The sequence below is a fragment of the Boleophthalmus pectinirostris genome, unplaced genomic scaffold (assembly GCF_026225935.1).
Source record: "Boleophthalmus pectinirostris isolate CB_2022bp ecotype Guang Dong unplaced genomic scaffold, ASM2622593v1 HiC_scaffold_7, whole genome shotgun sequence".
NCBI classification, from domain to species: domain Eukaryota; kingdom Metazoa; phylum Chordata; class Actinopteri; order Gobiiformes; family Gobiidae; genus Boleophthalmus; species Boleophthalmus pectinirostris.
Genome location: NW_026571473.1, coordinates 11,101,522 through 11,124,021, shown reverse-complemented (window position 1 = coordinate 11,124,021; position 22,500 = coordinate 11,101,522). Strand labels below are relative to the sequence as shown.

At 38.2% G+C, this 22,500-nt stretch overlaps 1 protein-coding gene across 5 annotated transcripts in view; it reads left to right on the top strand.

Moving 5' to 3' along the window:
- lrp8 (low density lipoprotein receptor-related protein 8, apolipoprotein e receptor) overlaps positions 1–22,500 on the top strand; it is a 405,138-nt gene that overhangs the window by 159,133 nt on the left and 223,505 nt on the right. For all 5 annotated transcript variants that reach the window (XM_055164423.1, XM_055164422.1, XM_055164421.1 and 2 more), the window contains exon 3: positions 14,749–14,871. In XM_055164423.1, coding sequence (XP_055020398.1) covers positions 14,749–14,871 — 123 coding nt within the window. The remainder of the gene's footprint in view (positions 1–14,748; positions 14,872–22,500) is intronic.

Below are 22,500 nucleotides of genomic sequence, written 5' to 3'. Positions count from 1 at the left end.
TGCAAAAGAACACAGTGCTGAACCTCCTGCATTTCCACATGACATCACAAGGTGGAAAAGAGAAGAGAATATGCAGTGTGAATGAAACAAAACACAGCTCCATGTATATTTATGATAAAGAAACAACCTTATAACACAGAACAGAAAACAGCGTAATCTCCTTTAAGATCCATACCAAACTAACGCCTTTATGCCCAGCTGCCCGAGGAAGCTGTCAGCAGAAGCCGACATCCCAGAAGACAAACATGATTTTAGAGTCTAATATTGAACCGGGGCCGTGAGCACACCTGGGCCAGTGTGCAGGTGAGCTCTGTGCAAAGAGACAGGTGCAACCAACTTGGACATCTTTATATTTGCTCAGTGTGACTAGACATTAATGGCAGCGCTGAATCAATGACCCAGCTAAATTGGATTGGCTGGTAATAACTCATTAAGAGGTATTTTGTGTTTGCATAATGGTGCGCGTGGTTAAATAATAATGTTGTTATTATAAGTTTGAGTAATGGTGGCAGTCAGTTTTGTTACTATTGCAGCACAAGAGTCGACAAGGTGCACTGTGCAACTTTTTTGGTGGAGAGTCTGCCACCTGCTTTGCCTGGGCTGTTCCACACTATAACAGTAAAGTTATCTTGAATTTGTGTTTTTATTTCCTTGACAAACATGTAATCTTACTGTAAGCAGGACTGTCTCACCACTGAACGATCTGTCTGTCTGTTTTCATGGAGATAGATTTTTAATGCCACATGACACTTTGTGGTAGCCTGATTCATCAGCTGGTTTCACTTTGTAGAAACCGTCTGACCTCGTAGCATTAGAATTCGTTCGCTCGACGGTAGGTGGGTACTTTTTAAATTTAACCAATTGCTGCTACTTGGTCGTGACATATGTAATGCACTGCTAATGGGGCTGAGTGGTATTTTAAGCTTTTCCAAATTCCCGTAGAAAGAAGGGCAATAACGTCTTTTTCCTTGATAAAATTCAATCTTTGTTCTGGCTTTAAATCCTCGCTCTCGGGAATCCAACACAGAATGTATGGCTCTTCACTGATTGGCTGGTTCTGAACTCGAACTTCCGGAGTTCTTGCGAACCGTCTAGTGTATTCTGATTCCTGACCTAGTCCCTGGAGAGAAATGAAATTGAGCAGAGGCACTAGGTGGCGCCAGCCTGGCTAACTTTGTGGAACATCCTAGATAGGAATAACATAACCATGGAAACAAGCAGATGGTGCACCAGAAGGTTACATAGTACCTCTAAGATTTCACTTTCATTAATACAACCCCAGACCAACTTTAATTTCACTGGGCACAAACCCCAGCTCAGTTTTCACACCTTTCTCGTTTCTCCTTTTTGAAGTCTTTGCCCTCCCTCCTTCAGTCCACCTCCAGACCTTCTCCTGAATAAGTTCTCCTTTCATCTGCTCCTCTGACTCCAGGAGACCATCCGTGTGAAGGCCTCTGCTTTGACTTCTTTCAACACTTTTTTTGGGAATGACTCATTAATGATTCACTTTTTTGTCTGGAGTCTGGGTCCAACGCGGGGGATCATAAATTGGTAACACGAGGTCTGTTTGAACCTGGAACTGCGGTGTATTGAGTGTGATCCGACCTGTTGTCTGGGAGAGCTTCTTTCATATGAAGCCTTTGTAGTAGCAGACATGCACGCCTGTTGTTGGCCCGTCTTTGGATAGAGGTGATGGTTTCTACTTTAAGAGCTGATGAAAGTGGGACTGGAGATAGAAGCTTCTTCAAGTTTTATTTGTTGAGAAAAACATGTCATGAGTAAAACTATAACGTAAGGTTACTTGTGATTGGAGGTTATGACACTAGAGAGAGTTATTAGATTCACTGATTTCTACAGTTTAAAGTATAACTGCCACCTGCTTGTCTCCATGGAGATGTTATTGTTCTGGCTGCAATGTTCCACAATGTTATTGCAAAAAACATATGCATTGAAAAATTTTTACTGCCAGCAATATTTTAGTTATCACAGATATGACCTGTAACTTGGTCTGTAACCTGGTCACCTGCTTGTCTCCATGGAGATGGATAAGTTTAATACCATAATAGGAACAGCCCAAGCAAAGCAATAACATCTCCATGGAGACAACTACTGTAATGTCCGGACTATTGAGTGCACCATAATATAAGCTGCATCAACTAAATTTTAACTAAATTTTATAATTGTCATCCTTTTGCATTGAGTTAGTTCATCACACTGCCGTCTCCAATGTCTCACCATTGACTCACTGATGTCGAGCTCATGTGCAGCAGCTCTATTTCCTTCTTCGACAGCCACATCAATCGCCTTTAGCTTAAAAGCTGCATCATCTGTATGTCTTTGTGTGTTTTCCATGAGGAGCATCGAGGGTGTGTGCATGAAGTGCAAAATAACTGTTCAAAACACAGTGTTACTGGAATATTCCTCAGCGCTTCACCCCGTCCCTTCCCTCGCTCTACTGCGCATGTCCCCTGCAGACAGAACCACTGTCCTGTCTTGTCTTCATGTCAGTGTTGCTCCAGATCCATTTGTCAGTGTCTCATAGGATTTCAGCAGATTTCAGACTCTGCCGGGGGTTAACTTAGTTGTAATGATCAGGTATGAGTGAATGTCCAGCTACAGACGTTTGAGACATTTCTTCTCGTCATTTACGCACCCACTTGCATTTAACACATACGGGTAAGACGTGTCACACTCACTGATGTTAATTTTGTGTTACCCGCACAGACAGTGGCGTTTTCTGCACTCAGGCTGCCCGAGCATATGCTGCGTTGCCAAACCATGTATATGAATGGACAATGTACCAAACAAATAATCCATCCATAAATTAGCCACATCATTGTTTAAGATTCAAAGTGTGAGAAAAAAGTATTTGCACAGTTCTACTACTAGTTCTGTTTATGTAATGATAGATAAAACTCAGAATACTGTTGTGGTTCATATAAATCTGTATTATTAGTCAACAAAAGTGGATGACAAAGACACCATTGACCAATAAATTGACTGAAGACCTACAACCCTAGTTTCATTCATCGAAAAAAAATTGCAAACTTGAATTCTCTTCTCCAAAGAGTAGAAACTCCCATCTGCTGTAACCTTGACTGAGTTATTGGTATGCTGGGAATTCCTCTTCTATCTCAGTGTCTCTGCGGGAATATTGGGGAACAAGACAGGCCTTTAATCTCTCCACAAGACCAATATTATACTTGTCCACTCCTGCCCACTCCGCACTATACACCTATGTCACACACAAACATACACATGCACACACAATCACACATACATTGGGATTGGAAGGGGATTCTTCATTCTCTCCAGGACCAGGGCCTCTGATAAACGGCCCCCTTCCCACATGTGACACCCTGCGTTCTTTACCTTTTTAGCCCATCGCGACACCGCACGGGACCATCCATTTCCTGGTCCTCCTCCGCCCACACCCACCTCGCTCCATTATCTACAGTTGCTCCACTGCGTCTTGCATTGTCCCGATTTAAACGTATGTGTGCTGTTCGTTCTACGGTGTTCTTCCCGTGACTTTGGAAAACTTTCATAGCTTCAATTTGCCTAAAGGTATTTTACCCACTTTTGGAAAATTGGCAAAATGTCAAAGATGGTTAAATGTCAAATTGGTGATAAGATTGACAGGCCAGTACTTTTTCCTATTTTATACAGTTGAGTTTCTCTGGATAGTACTGCTAATATTAAAGACTGTGTTAAAATATTTGCTTGGGATCTAATCTAATTTTGCCTTATTCATTTAGAGAGTCCTTAGTTGTCATTTTGTTTAACGGGAACTTCTAATTTATCTTATGTAAAACCCATTTTTGTTGCTCTACTTACATTTGCGTTTAGAAAGCCACTTAATTTAAATAACATCTTTTCTGTGTTACTTTCCTTTCTCCCCTAGCAACCAGTTTGTAAAAGGATCCAGAATTTGGTACATACTTTATGAAACTGTGAGTCTGGACAATGTTGAATCTCCTAGGGTTCTGATGGGCGTGATTGACAGGTGGATTAGCCAATCAGGGACATGCATAGTCTGTCCATATCAAAACAAATACGGCTCCTTACGAAGAAAAAGAAAATAGGTTTTCAGGGGCGATCAGTCGGTGTAAAAAAATGGACAGATTGCATTTTGGACTAAAAATATTATTACTACATTATTTTATTTGAGTTGCATCTGTAGTGTTTGTTCCAATATCAAGCAGAGAGAATTCCTGATCGAAATCTGACAATGTGTTCAAATTATTGTTTTTTCTTGTCTTCAAAATTCCTGAAATCAGAGCTAAAATGTATTATTATTTCCAGAAATGTCCTAAACAGAGGGGTGCCACTTTCATTCTCATATACCTGGAAAAGAAAGCTATCAAGTTGTGAATTTTAAGTGAGTCATTTTCTCAAATTGTTGTTTCTTAGTTTGAGAAAATAATCTTTTTAGGTGGTGCAATGAGCGAGATTAGTGTGGGTTTTCAAGTTGACCTGAAGTGCTGTCATTATAATCCTTCACGAATACAGGTACTGTTCATTTTGATTGGACTTTTTCAAATTTGCATAGATGAGCTGAAGAGATAAATTATCCTGTTTGCTCAAATAACATTTTCAAGTTTTCACAATAAGTTTATTAAGGTAGGAGACAAAGGAGACAACGGGAACTCATCAAATGATAGCGCCATTGACCATATTTAGTTGTTAATATTTTTGGACAGTTAGAATTATAACTCATACCCATTTAAAGGGCCCATATTATGCTGTTTTCTGATCTGTTATAATGCATAGAACAGAAAACTAGTGCTCAACCAACATATCAGTTGACAGATATTTTCAGCTGATATGGGCACTTGGAGACATATCAGGTATCGGCCTAAATCTTGCCGATATGAGCCGATAGTCCACGTGGGCATGTTATACCTTCTTATAAATCTTAGATTCTCTATATTATGTCCATTTAATCCAAATAATCCTGATATGTGGCTTCGCGTCAATACTTATCTGTGGCATAATTTGTCTGTCTGTAATGCCGTACTGCCCCTGAATGCACCCCAGAGTCACGTCATTCACATGCGCTTGTTTACACACTCAGCTGCTGTCAACATGCTGGGTTATATTATATTTACGGACAATCGTTTTGAGTTAGAATTGAAAGGACACTTATTTGTGCAGACTTGTGATCTGAGAGGAGCCTGTGTGAGCGGTGAGTGTTACAGATGTGTCGGTTTTGAAGCTGCTTTTGGTTCTTTCTCATTGGTTAGCGCTTAGCTGCTGTAGCTCCCACACAAACAGCCTGTTTTCTTTTACATTGGCCTAGTGTAAAGTGACTATAGTGGCTGTACACACATTACTGGACCTGGAGCAGTGAAGAGAGGTGTGAATGATCGGCATTTACACATATAATAAAATACCGCAGTTCGTTTACATTTACCACTAAAGGCTAGCAACGGAACTTTACTTACTTTCTTTACTGGCGAGATTGTCATGCAAAAATGCCATTAGGCCGACTTACAGTCTGTAAATATGACTTTAAAGAGGCAGAATAGCAATAAATGAGCCTCAACAAACCCAATTTAAAATCCAGTAGAGCCAGATCAAATTTTTATATGTAGTGAATATTTACATCAGCTTTTATATCGGCTATTGACAGTTCCCAATTTATCAGTATCAAAAAAAAAATCCAAATCATACCTGGAGTTGTGTTTTGTTTCATTCACACATGGTTAACACACAAATCCTGCTTATTTAGGCTGAGTTCTTCTATCAAACAGAAAACACTCTGTTCCACCTTGTGATGTCATATGGTAATGTGGAAGTGATCCACTGTGTTTTTAAACTCCATACACTTTCACTAGAACCATTGGGATCATTTTCAACCTTGGAATTGTTAATATCTACTGAAGAAAAAGGTAAAAGGCACCTGTGATCTTGAAAACTACCACTTGACAACAACACAAGGTGGAATCAAACACTTGTGAAGGAAACAAAACACAACTCAGAGTAAGTTCTGCTTAATATCAGACCTTTAAAATGTCTAAGCAACCTTTTAGTTTTATTAATGAACTCAGCCCTTCCGTCTTCCAGAAAAGGGCGTCTGTAATTACACATCTGCAGGTTAAAAGGGACGGATGCCTCTTGATGAACAATAGTATAAATATTCTCATTGCTTTGCTGTCATCCGCAATGTTAATGCAGTAATAACAATTGGACTGCATTCAGTACATCCTCATTAGAGTCTGCTGCACGTCTCCGCTGCTGTTATCTCTCTGCTCGATGCTTTATTGCCGTTTCACTTTGTGGTGTAATGAAGTGTGTAAGATCAGCAAGTCAGAGTTTAGTGATCCAACCTGCGCATCCTCTGTTTCAACCAACAGGACTGCAAGATGTTGACACTAGAAGTATTTATCTTGTTGGATGTAAGCCAGTATTTTGTGTTTTGGTTTGTGATTATGAGCATTGTCTTTCTGTTTTGACTATGATAAATAATGATGGCAAGAATGACTCAAGATTCCAATTTCAAAAGATAGAAAAGTGCTTTTTAGGCACTGAATGAGGTTAGTAATTTAGTTTTTTTTATTGCATTGTTTTAACAGCTGCAATATTGCTGTACAAATCTGCTTCTTGTGCAAGTCAACTCAAGTTTACTTTCACTGATCTTGAACTATGAGTCTATTTATGTATTTAATTAAGCATACTATTATTGATCAAAATACCTTGAAAAGCAGCCATTGTCTTCTCCATGGAGATTGGTAGTTTTAATGTCATACTGTGGAACATCCATGCGAACCAAAGCAGGTGATGAACTACCCGAAAAGTTTCACAGTTCACCTTTAACTTTTTTCAGACAATTTATCTAGATATTTCTGAACATGAAGTAAATGACAGCCACTAAATAAGTGAGTAAATAAATAAAGCTAGAAATGAAGCTAGAAATGAACAGAATCTACTATTATGGTTTTCAAAGTGTTAATTTTAGAATTACCGTATTTTTTGGACTATAAAATGCACTGGATTATAAGACGCAATATCAATAATTTTGAATTCTCTTGTCTATTTTCATGCATAAGGCGCACTGGATTATAAGGTGCATTAAGCAAAACAAACAGACGACACTTGAGACTGCTCCCTTAGCCCAGGCATCCACGATCCATTGGGAGATCATGACATAATTCGCTCAGCATTGCCTCCCTGTTTTGGTGAATGTGTATTATAAATGTGAATGTGGGTGGATCATCTAAGGTTGTTTTATTTTTATTTCCTATGAGTAGGACTCAAATATACATTGAGTAATAATGTGTTTACTGCACTTTTGCGCACATGTGTTTACATTTTACAGAAACAAAACTTAATATTGCATGGCTAATTTGCATAAACTATAAGCGATGAAAAAACAGCTCGCTCCTTTTGCTGCTGATGTGGTCAGCTTCTGTCGGACTAAAGGACATGACTCAGTGTAATATGTGTGTTCTTTCAGTGACACGGTGACGGCGGCAGTGTGCGTTGAGTCGATGCTGAACTATACTTCGCTCTTTACTCCAAGAGGCTCCTGACTACAGTAGCCGAAGTGCTCCGACAATCCATGAAGTGGTGCGGCTTCATAGTTTACCAAAGTCGTACTAAAACATTCTGACAGATTTTTGAGATTTTTGTACCACATAAAACTGGTTGAGGTCAGTAAGCACAACCAGAATTAATACATAAGGCACGCTGTCGATTTTTGAGAAAATTAAAGGATTTTAAGTGCACCTTATAGTCCGAAAAATACGGTATCTATAGCTAATTCTGTACTCTATAGCACTGCAAGACCAAAACAATATACAATATCCTATGAAGGCATATGAACTATACTGTAACAATATAGACCTTCGTGGCTAGAGGGAGATGGTTTATGAGCGTACGTCCATCTCCACACTGTTCCATATGGATGCCACTCTTATATGACAGGGCCAAGCATCAGAATGTAAATGTAAGCAGCTGTTTGGGAGGGCATCAGCAGTCCTCACCATAACAGATAGAAAACAATTTAAGTGCATTTTTACACAAATATTTTCCAGTCAAATGCATGCAGCAGGGGAGGCCTTGTTGTTCAAAGATATATGAGGCAAATAAAAGCCATTATTCAGTGTAGATTTGTCCATGTGTAATTTATGGTTGAGTAGGATACAGGGACCTAGATGTGGCGTTTATTTATGGATGTCATTGGCTGTTGTGATAGTGGAAAATTTGGGGTCGCTTAAAGATAGACCCATACTGCAATTTTTAGCATATCTGTGAGTGTAACTTTTCTGGTGGAGGGTGTGTCAAATGCTTTTCTCCATGGAGATGTTATTGCTTTGTCTGGAATGATTCACAGTATGGTATTAAACCTTCTTCATGGAGACCAAACCAGACCAAGTTACAGGTCAGATTTGTGGAGACACAACACTGTTCAATCAGAATGCATGTTTTTCTAGGCATTTTTGACCAATAAATTTAATCCAATCCACTTTATTTATATAGTTCATTTCATAAACAGTTTCCACAGTGCTGCACAAATACATTTTAAGACCAACAATAATAATATAATGATAAAATAAACACCACAGAGAAGGCCTGGTCCCCCCTGGTTTTAAGTCTCGTCTTAGGCACCACGAGCTGGAGCTGGCCCTCGGACCTTAGAGTGGGCGTGGGGATGTAAACTTGGAGGAAGTCCAAGACGTACTGTGGGGCCATTCCTTTCAAAGCTTTAAAAACAAACAATAAAATATTTAAATTAATCCTAAAATGAACAGGAAGTCAGTGCAAAGATGCAAGAATTGGGGTAATGTGTTCTTTTCTTTCCATTCCTGTTAAAAGTCGTGCAGCAGAGTTTTGGAGTAACTGTAGTCGGTAAAATCACCTGTATTCGAAGAAATGAAAGGTAGCGCTGTTTAATGTCATACTGTGGAACATTCAAGGCAGAGCAATGACATATCCACAAAAGCAGGTGACAAAAAAAAATCTTCAATCTCCAGCACGGAACGATACTTTCTTTCTTTCTTTCGTTTTTTGGAGGGGCCATCTAGCTGCCTGACAGTATGTATTAAAGCTTTATTTGAACCTTTCAATGTGAAGGTGACACAGCACAAAATGTGACTACTCTGCTCTTATCCAGTTTGCAGGTTCCTGGATGACTTTGTAACAAATTAAAATTATATATTTTGGGGAAAAATGATCAAAATAGGCCCAAAAATATCTGCGGAGTTTATCGGCCATTGGTTTCTCTGGATTCTAAACAGTTGGTATCAGCAAAATAAAAAAATCTGTTGATGTGTAGTATCGCTGACTCACTGTAAAATTGTAAATGGATTGTAAATGGTAGACCATGCACTTTTGAGTAGTTTTTGTTTGTTTAAATAGTTGCAAGTTGGCAGAGTTTTTCCAAAGTTGCTCCAGTGCCAAAAATTACACAGTAACTCAAGCAAATGTTTACTATTTTATGATTTTTGTTAGGTTTATTTTATTTTTCATCAGCTCATCATAGCTTTTAGCACATAGCTGTTAATTTTGTTTTGTTCCCAATGATTTTTGAGTTTAATAAATATTTGTGTAATATTTTAAATGACGAAATTGAGTTGTATTTCCTTTTTTTTTGTGCTTCTGCATTTGACAAAACCTTGATGCGTTTCCAGCTGAACTATTACAAGCGTTCTTTTTAACATTAGCTCAAAACTGGATTTGATTTTGTGATACAACGCGACGGTGAAAAATCCTGAATGTCTGCTTGTGACTTCGCACAGATCTGCAATAGAAAAGTGTAATTACAATATGCGGGTCTCTGTGTGTCTATTCCAGCTCCGTGTGCGTTATCAGACTAGACCGCGGACAGAGATGGAGCGCCGGATAAGGCTAGGCACAGCGGACAGGGGACAGATGGGATTTATGCTAACGTGGCTGTGGGTAGGAAGAGGATTTCTTGTAGCCTTTGTAAAGACACATGCCATTACAGCTGAGTCCTCCCTGACAGCGCTGCTTTCTTCTCCCTCCTCCTGTTTACCTTTGTCTCAGGCTCGGACCGGCCTCTAATCCTAAGCGACGTTTTCCATTTGGTTTACACCTTTTCGGTCTTAAGATCTATACCTGTCCTTTTACTGTCTTTGCTGGAGGTGTGCAGTGAATGTAACCGTGAAATGAAACAAGGAGGTTTTTGGACCACTTTGTGTCAGATGCCCTTCCAGAGAAACGGTCACCAGTGTAGGTATGGCAGGTGTGAAGTGTCTCACACAAGTACATAATAGCAGTTTAGAATAATACAGTGAGTTGTGTAATTACTGTAGAGCTGTATTGAAAATCAGATACTAATCAAAACTAAAACTATCCTTAAAACTAGATACTGAGCAGATATCAGTAGAAAAGAATTCAGATGACAGAAATGAACCTTTCCTGAACAGCTTTACAATGATCTTGAGCTGTATCAGAAGAAGTATAAGAGTACACAGACTAGTATATGCCCTTTGACCTCTACTCAACATACCTGCATGACTGAAGGATTCCAGGGAGGGAGAGGAAGGACGCATGGTAATATGAAAAAGAAAGTATGTCTTGTGAAAACACTAAGTTTTTGTATTGTATTGTACAGTTTACAATTACTACATTGCATTTACATTATTGTGGTCATACCAGTTTGTCACAGCCTGATTCAACAGACCTCGGAAGCAAAGCAAGGCTGGGGAAATCAGGTGCCACAGGGAGGCACCAGTCGCAAAAACTGCAGTTGTGTCCATAGGCAAGGCACTTCACCCACATGTATGAGAGTTGTGTGGGCATGAGTGATGGTGGAGGTCGGATCGGTCAATGGCTCGGGCTGCTCGATAATGGAAAAAAAAAAAAAAATCATGATTATTTTGGTCAATATTGAAATCACGATCATATTTTAGTTACATGATGCGTTTATTCAGCATTTCTCCCTCTCTCAAAAAAATTTCAAATTGAAAATAAATATAGGCTACAAAGATGTACCTTAAAGCAGTTTTGTGATGTATAAAACATGAAACGAATAAAATATACTTTGAACATGAAATAAGGCATAGAAAACATAAATGTATCCAAAATAAACTATATATCCAGCTGTTCTACAATCTATATATTTAAAAAATAAAATAAACATACTTATTTATATATATATAAAAAAAAATCTACTTTGTTAAGCTTTAAATCATTTCAACTCGATAATGAGTTTGGAGATTGTTTGACACGCACATCCAAATCTAGATCAAAATTCGATTAATTGCACAACCTTACCAATGGTGCAGATTGGCAGCCTTGCTTCCGTCCTTCTGTCCCAGGGCAGCTGTGGCTATAATAGTAGTTTACCACCACCAGGTATGGAGTGAGTGAATAATGATCTGTAAAGCGTCTTATAAAACTGGTGCATTATTATTATTAATTTCTTGACAGCAATAAAAAACAATATTGTTACATACACAAAAGCTGCAAATGGACAAGGTTATGTGAAACAATGAACTTTTGTTGATAAATGATTTTATTTTTGAATAAATACAATGCTTTGTTGACACTAAAAGAAAGGCTACTGTCATAAAATTACCCATGAAGCACACAGTATCTGAATAACTACAGGCTATGGAAATATAACTGCTTTTACTTCAGCTTAGTCACTCACCAAACTATTGAAAAATCATAGTCTTTTGTTCCAGGTATGGTAACCTATGATTTTCCTTTTCCCTTTTTAGAGCGGCCAATAGCAGCTATAGCATAACTCTAGATACACACAGTGTTTGTTTCCTGGGTAACTATCACTTTATAACTACACCTTAATTAGCCCAAAGAAAGGCTTGGCTTGGTAACTACTTAATTAAAGAGTTAGGGTATTAATTAAGTAGTTACTAAGCCTGAATCATTCTTGATAAACTATGTGTGTGGTATACACTTAGTAATCATACACTGTGTTCTGATCTTTCTTCATCTCAAGCATATGTGCAGTTGTGTTTTGTTTCATTCATACATATTTAACACACAGACCCTGCATATTTAGTTTTTCTCTCAAACCAAAAACACTCCGTTACACCCTGGCCTGGGATATCATGTGGTAATACAGGAAATGCAAATGAAAGAGCAAACGCACACCGAGGTTCTTGTAGAGCTGCAAATGCAAGGAACAGCAAAATAAAAGTGAAAAAATGCAGAGCACGCTCAGAAGGCTGATGTCCAAAAGCTTTTTTAATTTTTTATTTATTTTTAAGTAACGTTTTGGCAAAAAAGCCTTCGTCACATATTTTTTCTTGCTTTGGACCACAGAATAATAGTATAAGGTATACTGTGGTCCAAAGCAGTAGAAAAGTATTACAGTATAAGATATTCTGTGTTCAAAAGCCATATTGCAGTATTACAGTATAAGGTATACTGTGGTCCAAGCAGTACTACAGTGTAAAGTAGTCTCTGGTCTAAAGCAGTATAAAAGTATTACAGTATAAGGTATACTGTGGTCCAAAGCAAGAAAAAAATTATCAGACGAAGGCTTTTTTGCCGAAACGTTATTTAAAAATATTTTTTTTAAAGCTTTTGGACATTGACTATCTGAGTGTGCTATGCAATACAGGAAATGCTCCACACATATTTTAAACTCCAAACATCTTCACTAGAATCATCTGCATGAATTCTGCCCTGGAATTGCCACTCTCTACTGAACAAAATGTAAAAGGAGCTGTTCACTTGAACACTACTGCTTCGTGACATCACAAGGTGGAACAGAGCATTTTGAGCTTTGGAGATGTAGACGGACTAATAATAACTGATTACTTGAACATATGTAAGGAGGTAACAATATTCTAACATGACTAAAAGCTCACAGGAGTCAATTTAGTGTAATACAGGGCCTTTAATTAAAGCTGTACACAGTGTAGTTTTTTTTTTTTTTTTTTTTTTTCATGTCATTCACAATCTTTTCACCTGCTCAGCCTGGAGGGGAAAAAAATGCATCAACATCCGTCCTACCATCACACAGACTCTGGTCCCATTTGTCAGCCCCTCTCCCCGTGTTTTTCATGGGCTGATGCGGTGCGCTGTGCTCCCTTGTTCACCAGGCCTGGCTGTCAGAGAGAAGGATTTTTCAGTTTCTCTCTGTGACAGAATCAAGTGCTTCCATTTCGCCGGTGAAGGTGTAGCTGCAGAAAAGACTTAGATGTCCACGGGCTAAAGGGATGGAGGGATGTGGTGTTTAGGAACAGGTGGTGCCAGGACTGCAGGGGCCTGAGGGTGAAAGAGGGGTTAAAATGGGGGGAAACTGGGTGGCTGTTGTTGTTCCATGTGACCTGTGTTTTCTGTGCTGGAAACAAAGGGGGAGTTCTGTATTGCTCACACTGCACCAGTCTATTGTATGGACAGAATATTGGTGCATGTGTTTGTTGTGTATTTTATTTATTTTATTTTTTTGACAGTTAGAATACATTCAGTATATTTCCTTACAGTAGCAATGTTGCACTACTATTACAATAAACTGAAATGTGGGTTCATAACATTGTATGATTTTTTAAATTTTATTAGTAACTTTTAGAGATGTAATAATAACCGAAATATTTTGATATTGTCTCATCTAAGGTCATTACAATATATTGAATTACAAGTCTCTTCGCTTAAATTAAGAGTTATGGTGCGACAAAAGGTAAAAAAATAGATGGAACTACATTGACCATGATGCTTCGTTTCAGTGCCGACTACATGAAGAAATAACAGTCCTAAACACTTTTAAATCTTAGTTCTTAGGGTTAAGACTTGTCAAGTTGTTTTAAGATGAAAATGTAGCATATTTAGAGTTTTGTTAGAGTCTCCACAAAATATTACAATAAATATCGTACCGAGAGATGTGGACATCATTACATCCCTAGAAACTTGGCAATGTAAAAAGACATATAAAGTAACATTTTTTTGTCTGTACCAGAGGTGGGGTGCAAGTTGTGACTTGGATTCGAGTCAGACTTGAGTCACTATTTTTAAGACTTGGACTTGAGCCCTGTGAATAGAAAAGACTTGATGCTTCTCCTAAATATATATATATATATATGTTTTTTGAAAATACTTGATGATCCTTACAATTCAGTGCAGACTATATGACAAAATAACTGTTATTATGTACTTTTAAATCTTAATTCTTTCTCTTCTGACCATAATGATTCACACAAAGATCTTGTCAATACGTTTAAAAAGGAAAAATGTGCTTTTTTAAGTACAATTTAGCTTAAAATTCATATAAATTGCAAAAGACTCGAAATGATTTTAAGCTCAAAGCAGACGACTTGGACTTGACTTGGACTTATGAGCCAGTGACTCAAGACTCAACTTGGACTTGCCTGTCTTTGACTTGGGACTTGACTCGGACTTGAGGTCAAAGACTTGAGACTTACTTGAGACTTGCAAAACAACAATTTAGTCCCAGCGCTGGTCTGTACTATTGTGGCACAATGGAATACATTTCAGGAATTTAGAATTATGTACGACTGCTGCCATAGCAATTAACAAATGAAAACAAAACTTTATATGGAAGTCCTCCGAATGTTGAATATAACAGGAAGCTGAAAAAGCTGTTTTTCATCTGGCTTTAATATAATAAACTAAACAATTTTAGATACAGTAATTTAGTATTTTACACATTTGCCAGTTTTAATGTGTGATATGTCAAAGAAATCAAATTCCTTACATCTTTTATTATCTTAACCGTTTCTCCATTTTATCGCGTATATATTTTTGTTGGTTTATACAGCATTTAAAATCTGAATCTCTCTCTCTCCACAGCAAAGAAAACCTGCGCGACTACTGACTTCGCCTGTAAGAACGGCCAGTGCGTGCCCGCTAGGTGGCGCTGTGACGGGGAGTCGGAGTGTGTCGACGGATCAGATGAGGCTGACGCAATCTGCAGTAAGTTTTTATGCAAACCAGTCCTGGCAACACGGTGAAAAACACATAATTACGCCCAATATACTTGTATGAAGCCTGTCTATTTGAATGAATGTGTGTCGCTCCGTCTCTGTCAGAGGAGTCAGAAAATATAGCGTATGCATCTGTGTGTGTCAGAGTGGTAAAGAACTGTCAAGGTCTATAAGGTTCTCTGCTCAAAGCAACATGTCTACTGAACAGTGGCCCTGGAAATGGACGCTTGTTTCTTGCTTTTCTTGGCTGCTCCACATGACCTCGGAGCATGGTGTGTTCAAGGCCAGTGGGACAAGATGTTTTTTGTGGTAAAGATAAAGCAGAGGCAGCTATACAGGGACTTAACGCCTCTCGCTTAGACACAGAATATATAGAGTAGTAGGGCTAAATATGAATCTCGTTTGAATGAAAATCGTAATTTGAGCGGATGCAATTAGCAAATCAGAAAGGTTGACATTTTGAAAGTAGCATCATTTCTTACATAAATAACAAAGTATCCTGTCTTAATCTGCTTTTGGTTGGGGGGTCCATCACCTGCTTGTTTCTATGGATATGTCATTGCTCTGCCTGGAATGTTCCACAGTGTGACTTTAAGCAGCTCTACTTTACATTTTCTCAATTACAGGTGGTTTTACAGCTCAAAAAGACCTAGAAAAAATGAGCATTGTGACTGCGAGTGGGGTTGCCTCTCCGCAGATCTGACCTGTAACTTGGTCTGGTTTGATCTCCACGAAGATAGAAAGATTTAATGCCATACTGTGAAACATTTCAGACAAAGCAGTCACATCTCCCCGGAGAAGAACATTTGATGAACCCTTCACCAGAAAAGCTGAAAAAATATTCTTGTATTAATTTGTCAGTTCATATTTTTCATTTTTGTTTTTATCAAACTTTAGAGTCCTAGTAAATACAATCTGTGTCCATATGGATTTATTAACTTTTCAAATCTAGAAAATTAGTAAATTGTCACATTTTTATATAGGAATTTTAAAGGATGTAACAATATCTAAAACTCATGGTACGATATTTATTGCGATCTTTTGGAGAACCTAATAGTTGTGTGGGTAGAATACTTCTTGCTTTTTAAAAACCTTGAAAAGACTTTGATGCGAATCATTACTGTAATCTATAATCTCAAGAATTCAAGTAAAAAACATATTTCTTTGTTGTCCGTGCTGAAATGAATCATGGGATATGTAGTTCCATATGTTTTTTTAACTGTTGCTACTATAAAACAAGGCATTTACACAAAGGAACTTGTAATTCGATATATTGTGACAGCCCACGATTTTTGACAATATGATATCACGATATTTCGGTTATTGTTACACCCCTAGATCTACTATACCCCAAGGAACTACTCACCTATTTACATTCATACTGCAGGCTACGTAAATACTAGGGTGAGGTGAGTTCAGTGTCACCAAAAAGCTTAAGTAAATAAATAGTTTGTGGACAGCTAAAGCTACAGCAGTACACTTTTAATAATGAAAATGTGGTTACCAGACTGTAGACCAGAACAGCCCTGTTTGTTTGTGTAATTAAGAAAGGGAACAGAGCCCATTGTGAATACTCTAATATTTAATCAAATCTAAGTCTTGTATCAGGTTAGCAAAGGCTTGTCATTATGGGAAATCTAGAGTTATAATGGATCAGACAGAGAGAATTCATTATCTATATTGTATTAATTATACACGCAAGTTACAGTATTTCTCAACACATTTGTTCATGTTGTGTGTAGTGGACCAAAAAGTAAGGCAAAGGCAAGGTATGAAAATAAGTTTAAATTTAATAAAGTCAAACAAGAAATAATTTAACAAAGGCTCAAATTAAGTAAATCAGGAACAAAAAAAGGCCGGGTAACTCAAATCAAACTGAACGGAACCAAACTAACCCAACCAGACAAAGGAACAGAGGTGTTTAAATACTTGAGGACCAACTAAAACTGAACACAAGAGGGAGGAATTACACGAAATAATTAACTAAAACTAATAACTTAATCAAAGTAACAAAAAAGCGTATAATAGAGAAAATAATAAGTGATAATTAAATGACCTTAGAGCAAACTAAACAAACTAACTTAGTAAAATTAACTAGATAGTGCTCCCCCCTTTGTTGATTCATTGATGGTCTCTCCCGAAGGTCCTCATTCAGCACTCAAAAAAAACCCAAAAACAACAAGTGTAAGTAAGTAATTCAGACTTATATTAACTAAAATGTATGCACCCAAATTAGAATATAAGGAATTAAATTGTGTGTGATGTAATTAACTTGTAATGTAAATGAAATGAAATGAAATAACACTGACACTGTGGAGTGGTGGCAGAGGTATCACCACATTAAGCATAAGCAAGTATTCTGATTTGGGAAGGATGAGCACCCTGCTTTTCTCCCCTGTTGCATGACATGACACCTGACATGAGACGATTATGTTCATGGCAAGCAGGAAAGGAAATAATTCATATTTCTTCTCAAACCAACAGTTAGAGATACTATAGGACATGGGGAACAAGAAAAAAAAATAATTTAGAATAGCTTTCATAGTAAACTTCTGCGAACAAATGAGGATTATAATGAATAATACATACTGAAAAAATGTGTGCTGCTTCAGGAATATCGGTAAAATGACATAAACAAGGCCCGACATTTGGTCTGGCTTAGGGATGTAATGATACCCAATTCTCTTGATACGATATTTTCACGACATGCATCATGGTATGATATTTACTGCGATATTTTATGTAGGCTAACAAAATTGTGTATATGCTACATTTCTCTCCTCATAATTCAAATAATTAAGATTTAAAAATGATTAATAGCCATTATTTCAACATGTATATTGGACTGAAACTGTGCAAAGGATCATGGTCTATGTAGTTCCCTCTGTGTTTTAGCCATTGCTGCACCATAACAATGAATTTAAGCAAATAAACTTGTGATTCGATATATTGTGATGGTCCACAATATTATTGTAAGACTTCTGACGATACAATATCACAAAATTTTGGTTATTGTTACATCCCTAGTCTGGCTACATTCACATTTCATTTTATTAGGATATAGAATGCTGATTTTTTAACTCAATACATCATAGTGCGTGATTTGGGTTATTAAAGGTCTGCGAAAACCTCCCCTCCCGCAGTTACCCGTTTACTACTCAAGAGAAGGGGGCGTCTGGAAGGAGGAGGTTGACGTTCCCATGGAGAGAACGGGACGCTCGAGCTGGGACTTTCAAGCCAGGGGGAAGCTCGAGCCCATATTCGAATTATAAACGATCTGTATCGAGATCGGCCATGAAAAAGCCATAGTAGTCGATCTCTGGACACTGTTGTTGTGCCCTTAGACGAGACACTCACCTTGCCTGGTATTAGTGTGGTTGTGCGACTGGTGTTTGTAGGGGCTGATGGTGCAGATTGACAGCCTTGTTTAAATCGGGCTCTGCTGTGACTTCAAGAGCTGTTTACCACCTCAGAGTGTGGAGTGAATGAATAATGCACTGTAAAGAGCTTCGGCTGTCTTAAAAGGCGCTATGTAAATGCTATAAATTATTCATAATAATGTAAAGGTTTACTGGTTTTACTGATTTGACGCTTGGATATGTACTTTACAGTCCTAACCCCTCTTCTTAGCCTGTATCTGCACCACAACGTTTAACACAAATTGAACTAAACTAACTTTTTCACCTCCACATTCCCTCAGGACTTGAGCGCTTTTAACATCACGGTAATGGAGTCTGATAGTTGTGAGAAGTGCAATCGCTTAAAATCTTCACATTTTCTCCACACGCGAAGTTGAGTAAGACAGTCGACGCAAACGCTGGAGTTTGACTGACACTTTGTAGCCTGCAGATTCATATGTTCTTAGATCTAACCCGTGTTTTGTAGCAAGCGCTTCCTAAGGTCATCCAAAAGTTTTCGTCGGACTTCCAAACGTTGAGCTTTTGATGAGAGATGATTTGAGAAAGCGGTGATCAAAGCAGCTTTTGAAGAAGACATTTGATTGCAGAAGATGGCGGATATTTATTTTTCTTTCGCTCCTATGTTTAGTATTCAGAGCCAGGTGTAATCTAGAGGAGTTGCGTCAGATCTGTGGACTAGTGGTTAAGTCTCATTACGTCTAATCAAGGGCAAATGCTCCTCTAAGTTCCCCAGCTGTATTGATCCCTGCTCTGGGCATGAATGAAGAGAGGAGGTTTTATCAATCGAACGCTAAAGCTAAAGACGAACTGACATCCATATCACTGCCCTCTCAGTAATGTCAAATTACAAGTACGATTTGTCATGTTTTGAATCGAGATGAAAGAAATATTATAAAACTTGAGAAATTATTAAACATGCTATGATATTCAGTATGGCATTAATGGTTCAAACTTTGTACTAATTGCTAATCTGATCATTTGCTTTCTTGTCAAGGTGATAGTAAACTGTTGTAAATGTTGTTGAGGTGACCAAAATGCAAAAAAAGTAATAATGATGTACAAGAAATAGTGAAGTTAAGAGTAGAATTTCTGTTATTTTGAAAATCAAGTCTAAATTAAAAAGAGAGATTTAAAGTTATATAGCTGCTAAGTACTCTCTCATAGGATATGTTATTATCAGTATTACTAAGAAAAAGGCTTGATACACAACACAACAGAATGGCATGTATAGTGGAAGCTGGAATCGCACCAACAACCTGTGAGTCAATGAATCTGGCCACTGTACCACTCTACCAATAGTAGTGGTTTCTTTAAATCATGTGCTCTCATCCTACTTGATGATATGCCTGTAGGTACAGTACTAAAACTAGGAAAGGTCAAGTTTTGACACGTTTATGTTTACCTTTTTCCTGTATTGATACTTGTTCAAATAAGAATCTAGTTTTGATCCAAGTTCAACAGTGACAGTGTTTCCCATAGATTGTTTTAAGACTATGATGGCACAATGTTTTTAATTGAATAATTTGATCTTATCCAATGTGTGGAATATAACTTACTGCTTATTTATACATTCAGTCTTCAGTTTTTACCAGTTTAGTCTCTTTTAGAAGTTTATGATAATATAATGAGCAACAAAGTCTATTGGCGAGAATAGTCCAATGAGGTTCCTTTGGTCTTCTGATAATTTATGTTATTAGGTTGACAGTTTGGACTGCTCACTAGCGCTCTTCCTCAGAGTAGTCATGTCATGTTGCTGTGACGTGTCTGGTCAGCTGATTTAAACAGGTTTTGGAGCTGTATTCCTATCGGGGGAGGCAGGATGACAGCGCCATCTGCGGTCCGACTTCCTTAGGACAGTATCCCAGGTGTGTGAGAGTAAAAAAGCCACCTTGTCCCGGTTTATAGTCTCATGAGCACGTTTCCGTATTTCGATTGCTTCTTTAATCCAGCGACGATGTTTGTTGTCCTGTGTCCCAGTCCATGATGTGGTTCTCGCTTTTACAGTGGTCAGAAATGGCCGATTTGAGTTGTTCTGCTTTGTGTTTTGTTGCTTATGTGTGCGCCTTTTTACTCTCGCACACCTGGGATACTGTCCTGAGGAAGTCGGACTGCAGATGGCGCTGTCGTCCCACCTCGTCTGGTAGGAAGACAGCACCAAAACCTGTATCAAAACATCATGTGACCACTCTGAGGAAGACCACTAGAGAGCAGTCCAAAGGTATGAAAACAAACTCTTGGTCTGAAAAAAGAACCTAATAACATAAGAGGGGGAGAATTTTTGACTGTGGCTGGCAATTATAGTCTCCTTGGAACCAAGTGAACCACAATATACTGCTGAAGTAAATATAGACTAGAAAAGCACTCAGAGAGCGCAGACCTCCGCCAAGGACTACCCCCATTTTTTATATAAATTGTGATAAAATCAGTCTTCTGGATCAGATCCGGATCAGCCTTTGGAATATGAAAGAGGATCCCATTGTCCATCCCTGAGTCAAATTTCATGGGGTTTGGTCAATAATTAACTGAGATATTGAGAAACAAAATTTTTGGCCCCATTTACCACAATGTTAACTAAAATTTCAAAGTGATCCAGAATCCAGGATTTCTTCCGGATCACCCTCAAAATGAATTCAGTTCTTCCTTTTCACATTTCCAACAAATCCTGAAAATTTCATCAAAATCGGTCCATAACTTTTTGAGTTATGTTGCTAACAAACAAACAAACAAACAAACGCCGGCAAAAACATAACCTCCTTGGCAGAGGTAATGATAAATGATAGTATTGAAACCAAACCCCCAAACAGTATGACCGGCAATAAATAAATGCCAGAATGGAACAGTTAAGTAGTTGCTTTTTATCTATAATAACTCAGAGATGTTTGTAATTCAACCTTCTACAGTTCAAACTGTATCATAGTACAGAAAAAGAACCAAGAATGTTCAATTAGTACAAAGAAGAAGAATCCATGATAAATACTGACCTTCAAAAATGATTGTTCCATCTGTCATGTACTGAAGTCGATATAGTAATTATCGTTACAAACCCATGTATTAATGGCAAACACTTCCTAATAATAACCCAACTTTTCTCTGTTCCTTGGAGATAGAAATTTGCTAATATCCTTTACGTTCTTTGGCTCTGTGACCACTGCCCCGGCGCTGTGCCCTGTCCTGTATCCTCCACACTGTGATCGGATTCCAGTTTTGCTAATGCCTTTGATTACATTGATTTCCCTAGAAGCGCGTCGATGGTCTGATCCCCGAGACCCCTGAATGACTGCTGATGAACTGCTGTGCTGTGATGATGCCTCAGAAAGCCACCCTCAGGCTCACACCGCTCCACAGCAGTAATTACACAAGGAGAAATGAAGCAGGGCCTTCTGGGAATAAAGTTATAAATGCGTCATCGGACCGTAATGTTGTGTGATGCATGGGGAAGTATACGAGCTTTTGTCTTTGCACCAAAGTCAAGAACGGTGGAGATTATCATAGAGGCTTGGATCCAACATGAGTGGATTGAAGAGCACAGTTAGTCTCATTTTATACAGTGCGTTTAGACCTGTTCTGATAATTACTATATCCACTTACAGTTCAGTATATGAAAGCTGGAACTATACTTTTTGAGGTCAGTATTTATATTTTCTTTGTACTACTAGGATTTATTTGTTATTTTTTGGCTGTATTATAAGATTTAAGAAGTAAAAGGTTGAATTAATAACTAACTACAAACTATTAAAGTACTAAAGAGCTTCATTCTGCTATTTATTCATTGCAGCTCATGTTTATTTTATCTCTGTTGTACATTTAGATTAGAACATTTTGGTGGTGTATCCCTGCTCTTGGGTTTTTTGTCAGTGGCATGAATTAGTTTCAGTCCTTTTCAGGCGTCCCTCACTGTGACATGGTTCACCTTTCGCGGTCTCGCTGTTTCGCAGAATTTTGCAAGCCTTTTTTTTTTTTTTTTAACAGCGTATGAACCCGCATTGTGTTCCTCCCCTTGCGTCCTGATTGGCTAAGGGTCTGTAGACATTGTCAATCAATCTCCTCCGTGCCGTGTCTCCTGTACAGTACAGAATGCGTTCAGCTTGACAAATTTACATAAATGTTCGAACTCTAGCAGTGTGATTCTGAAGTGATGTATGTTTGCAAGTATTCTCCTCGACAAAACCCACAATGTCGACGAAACGTTCTGCACCGAC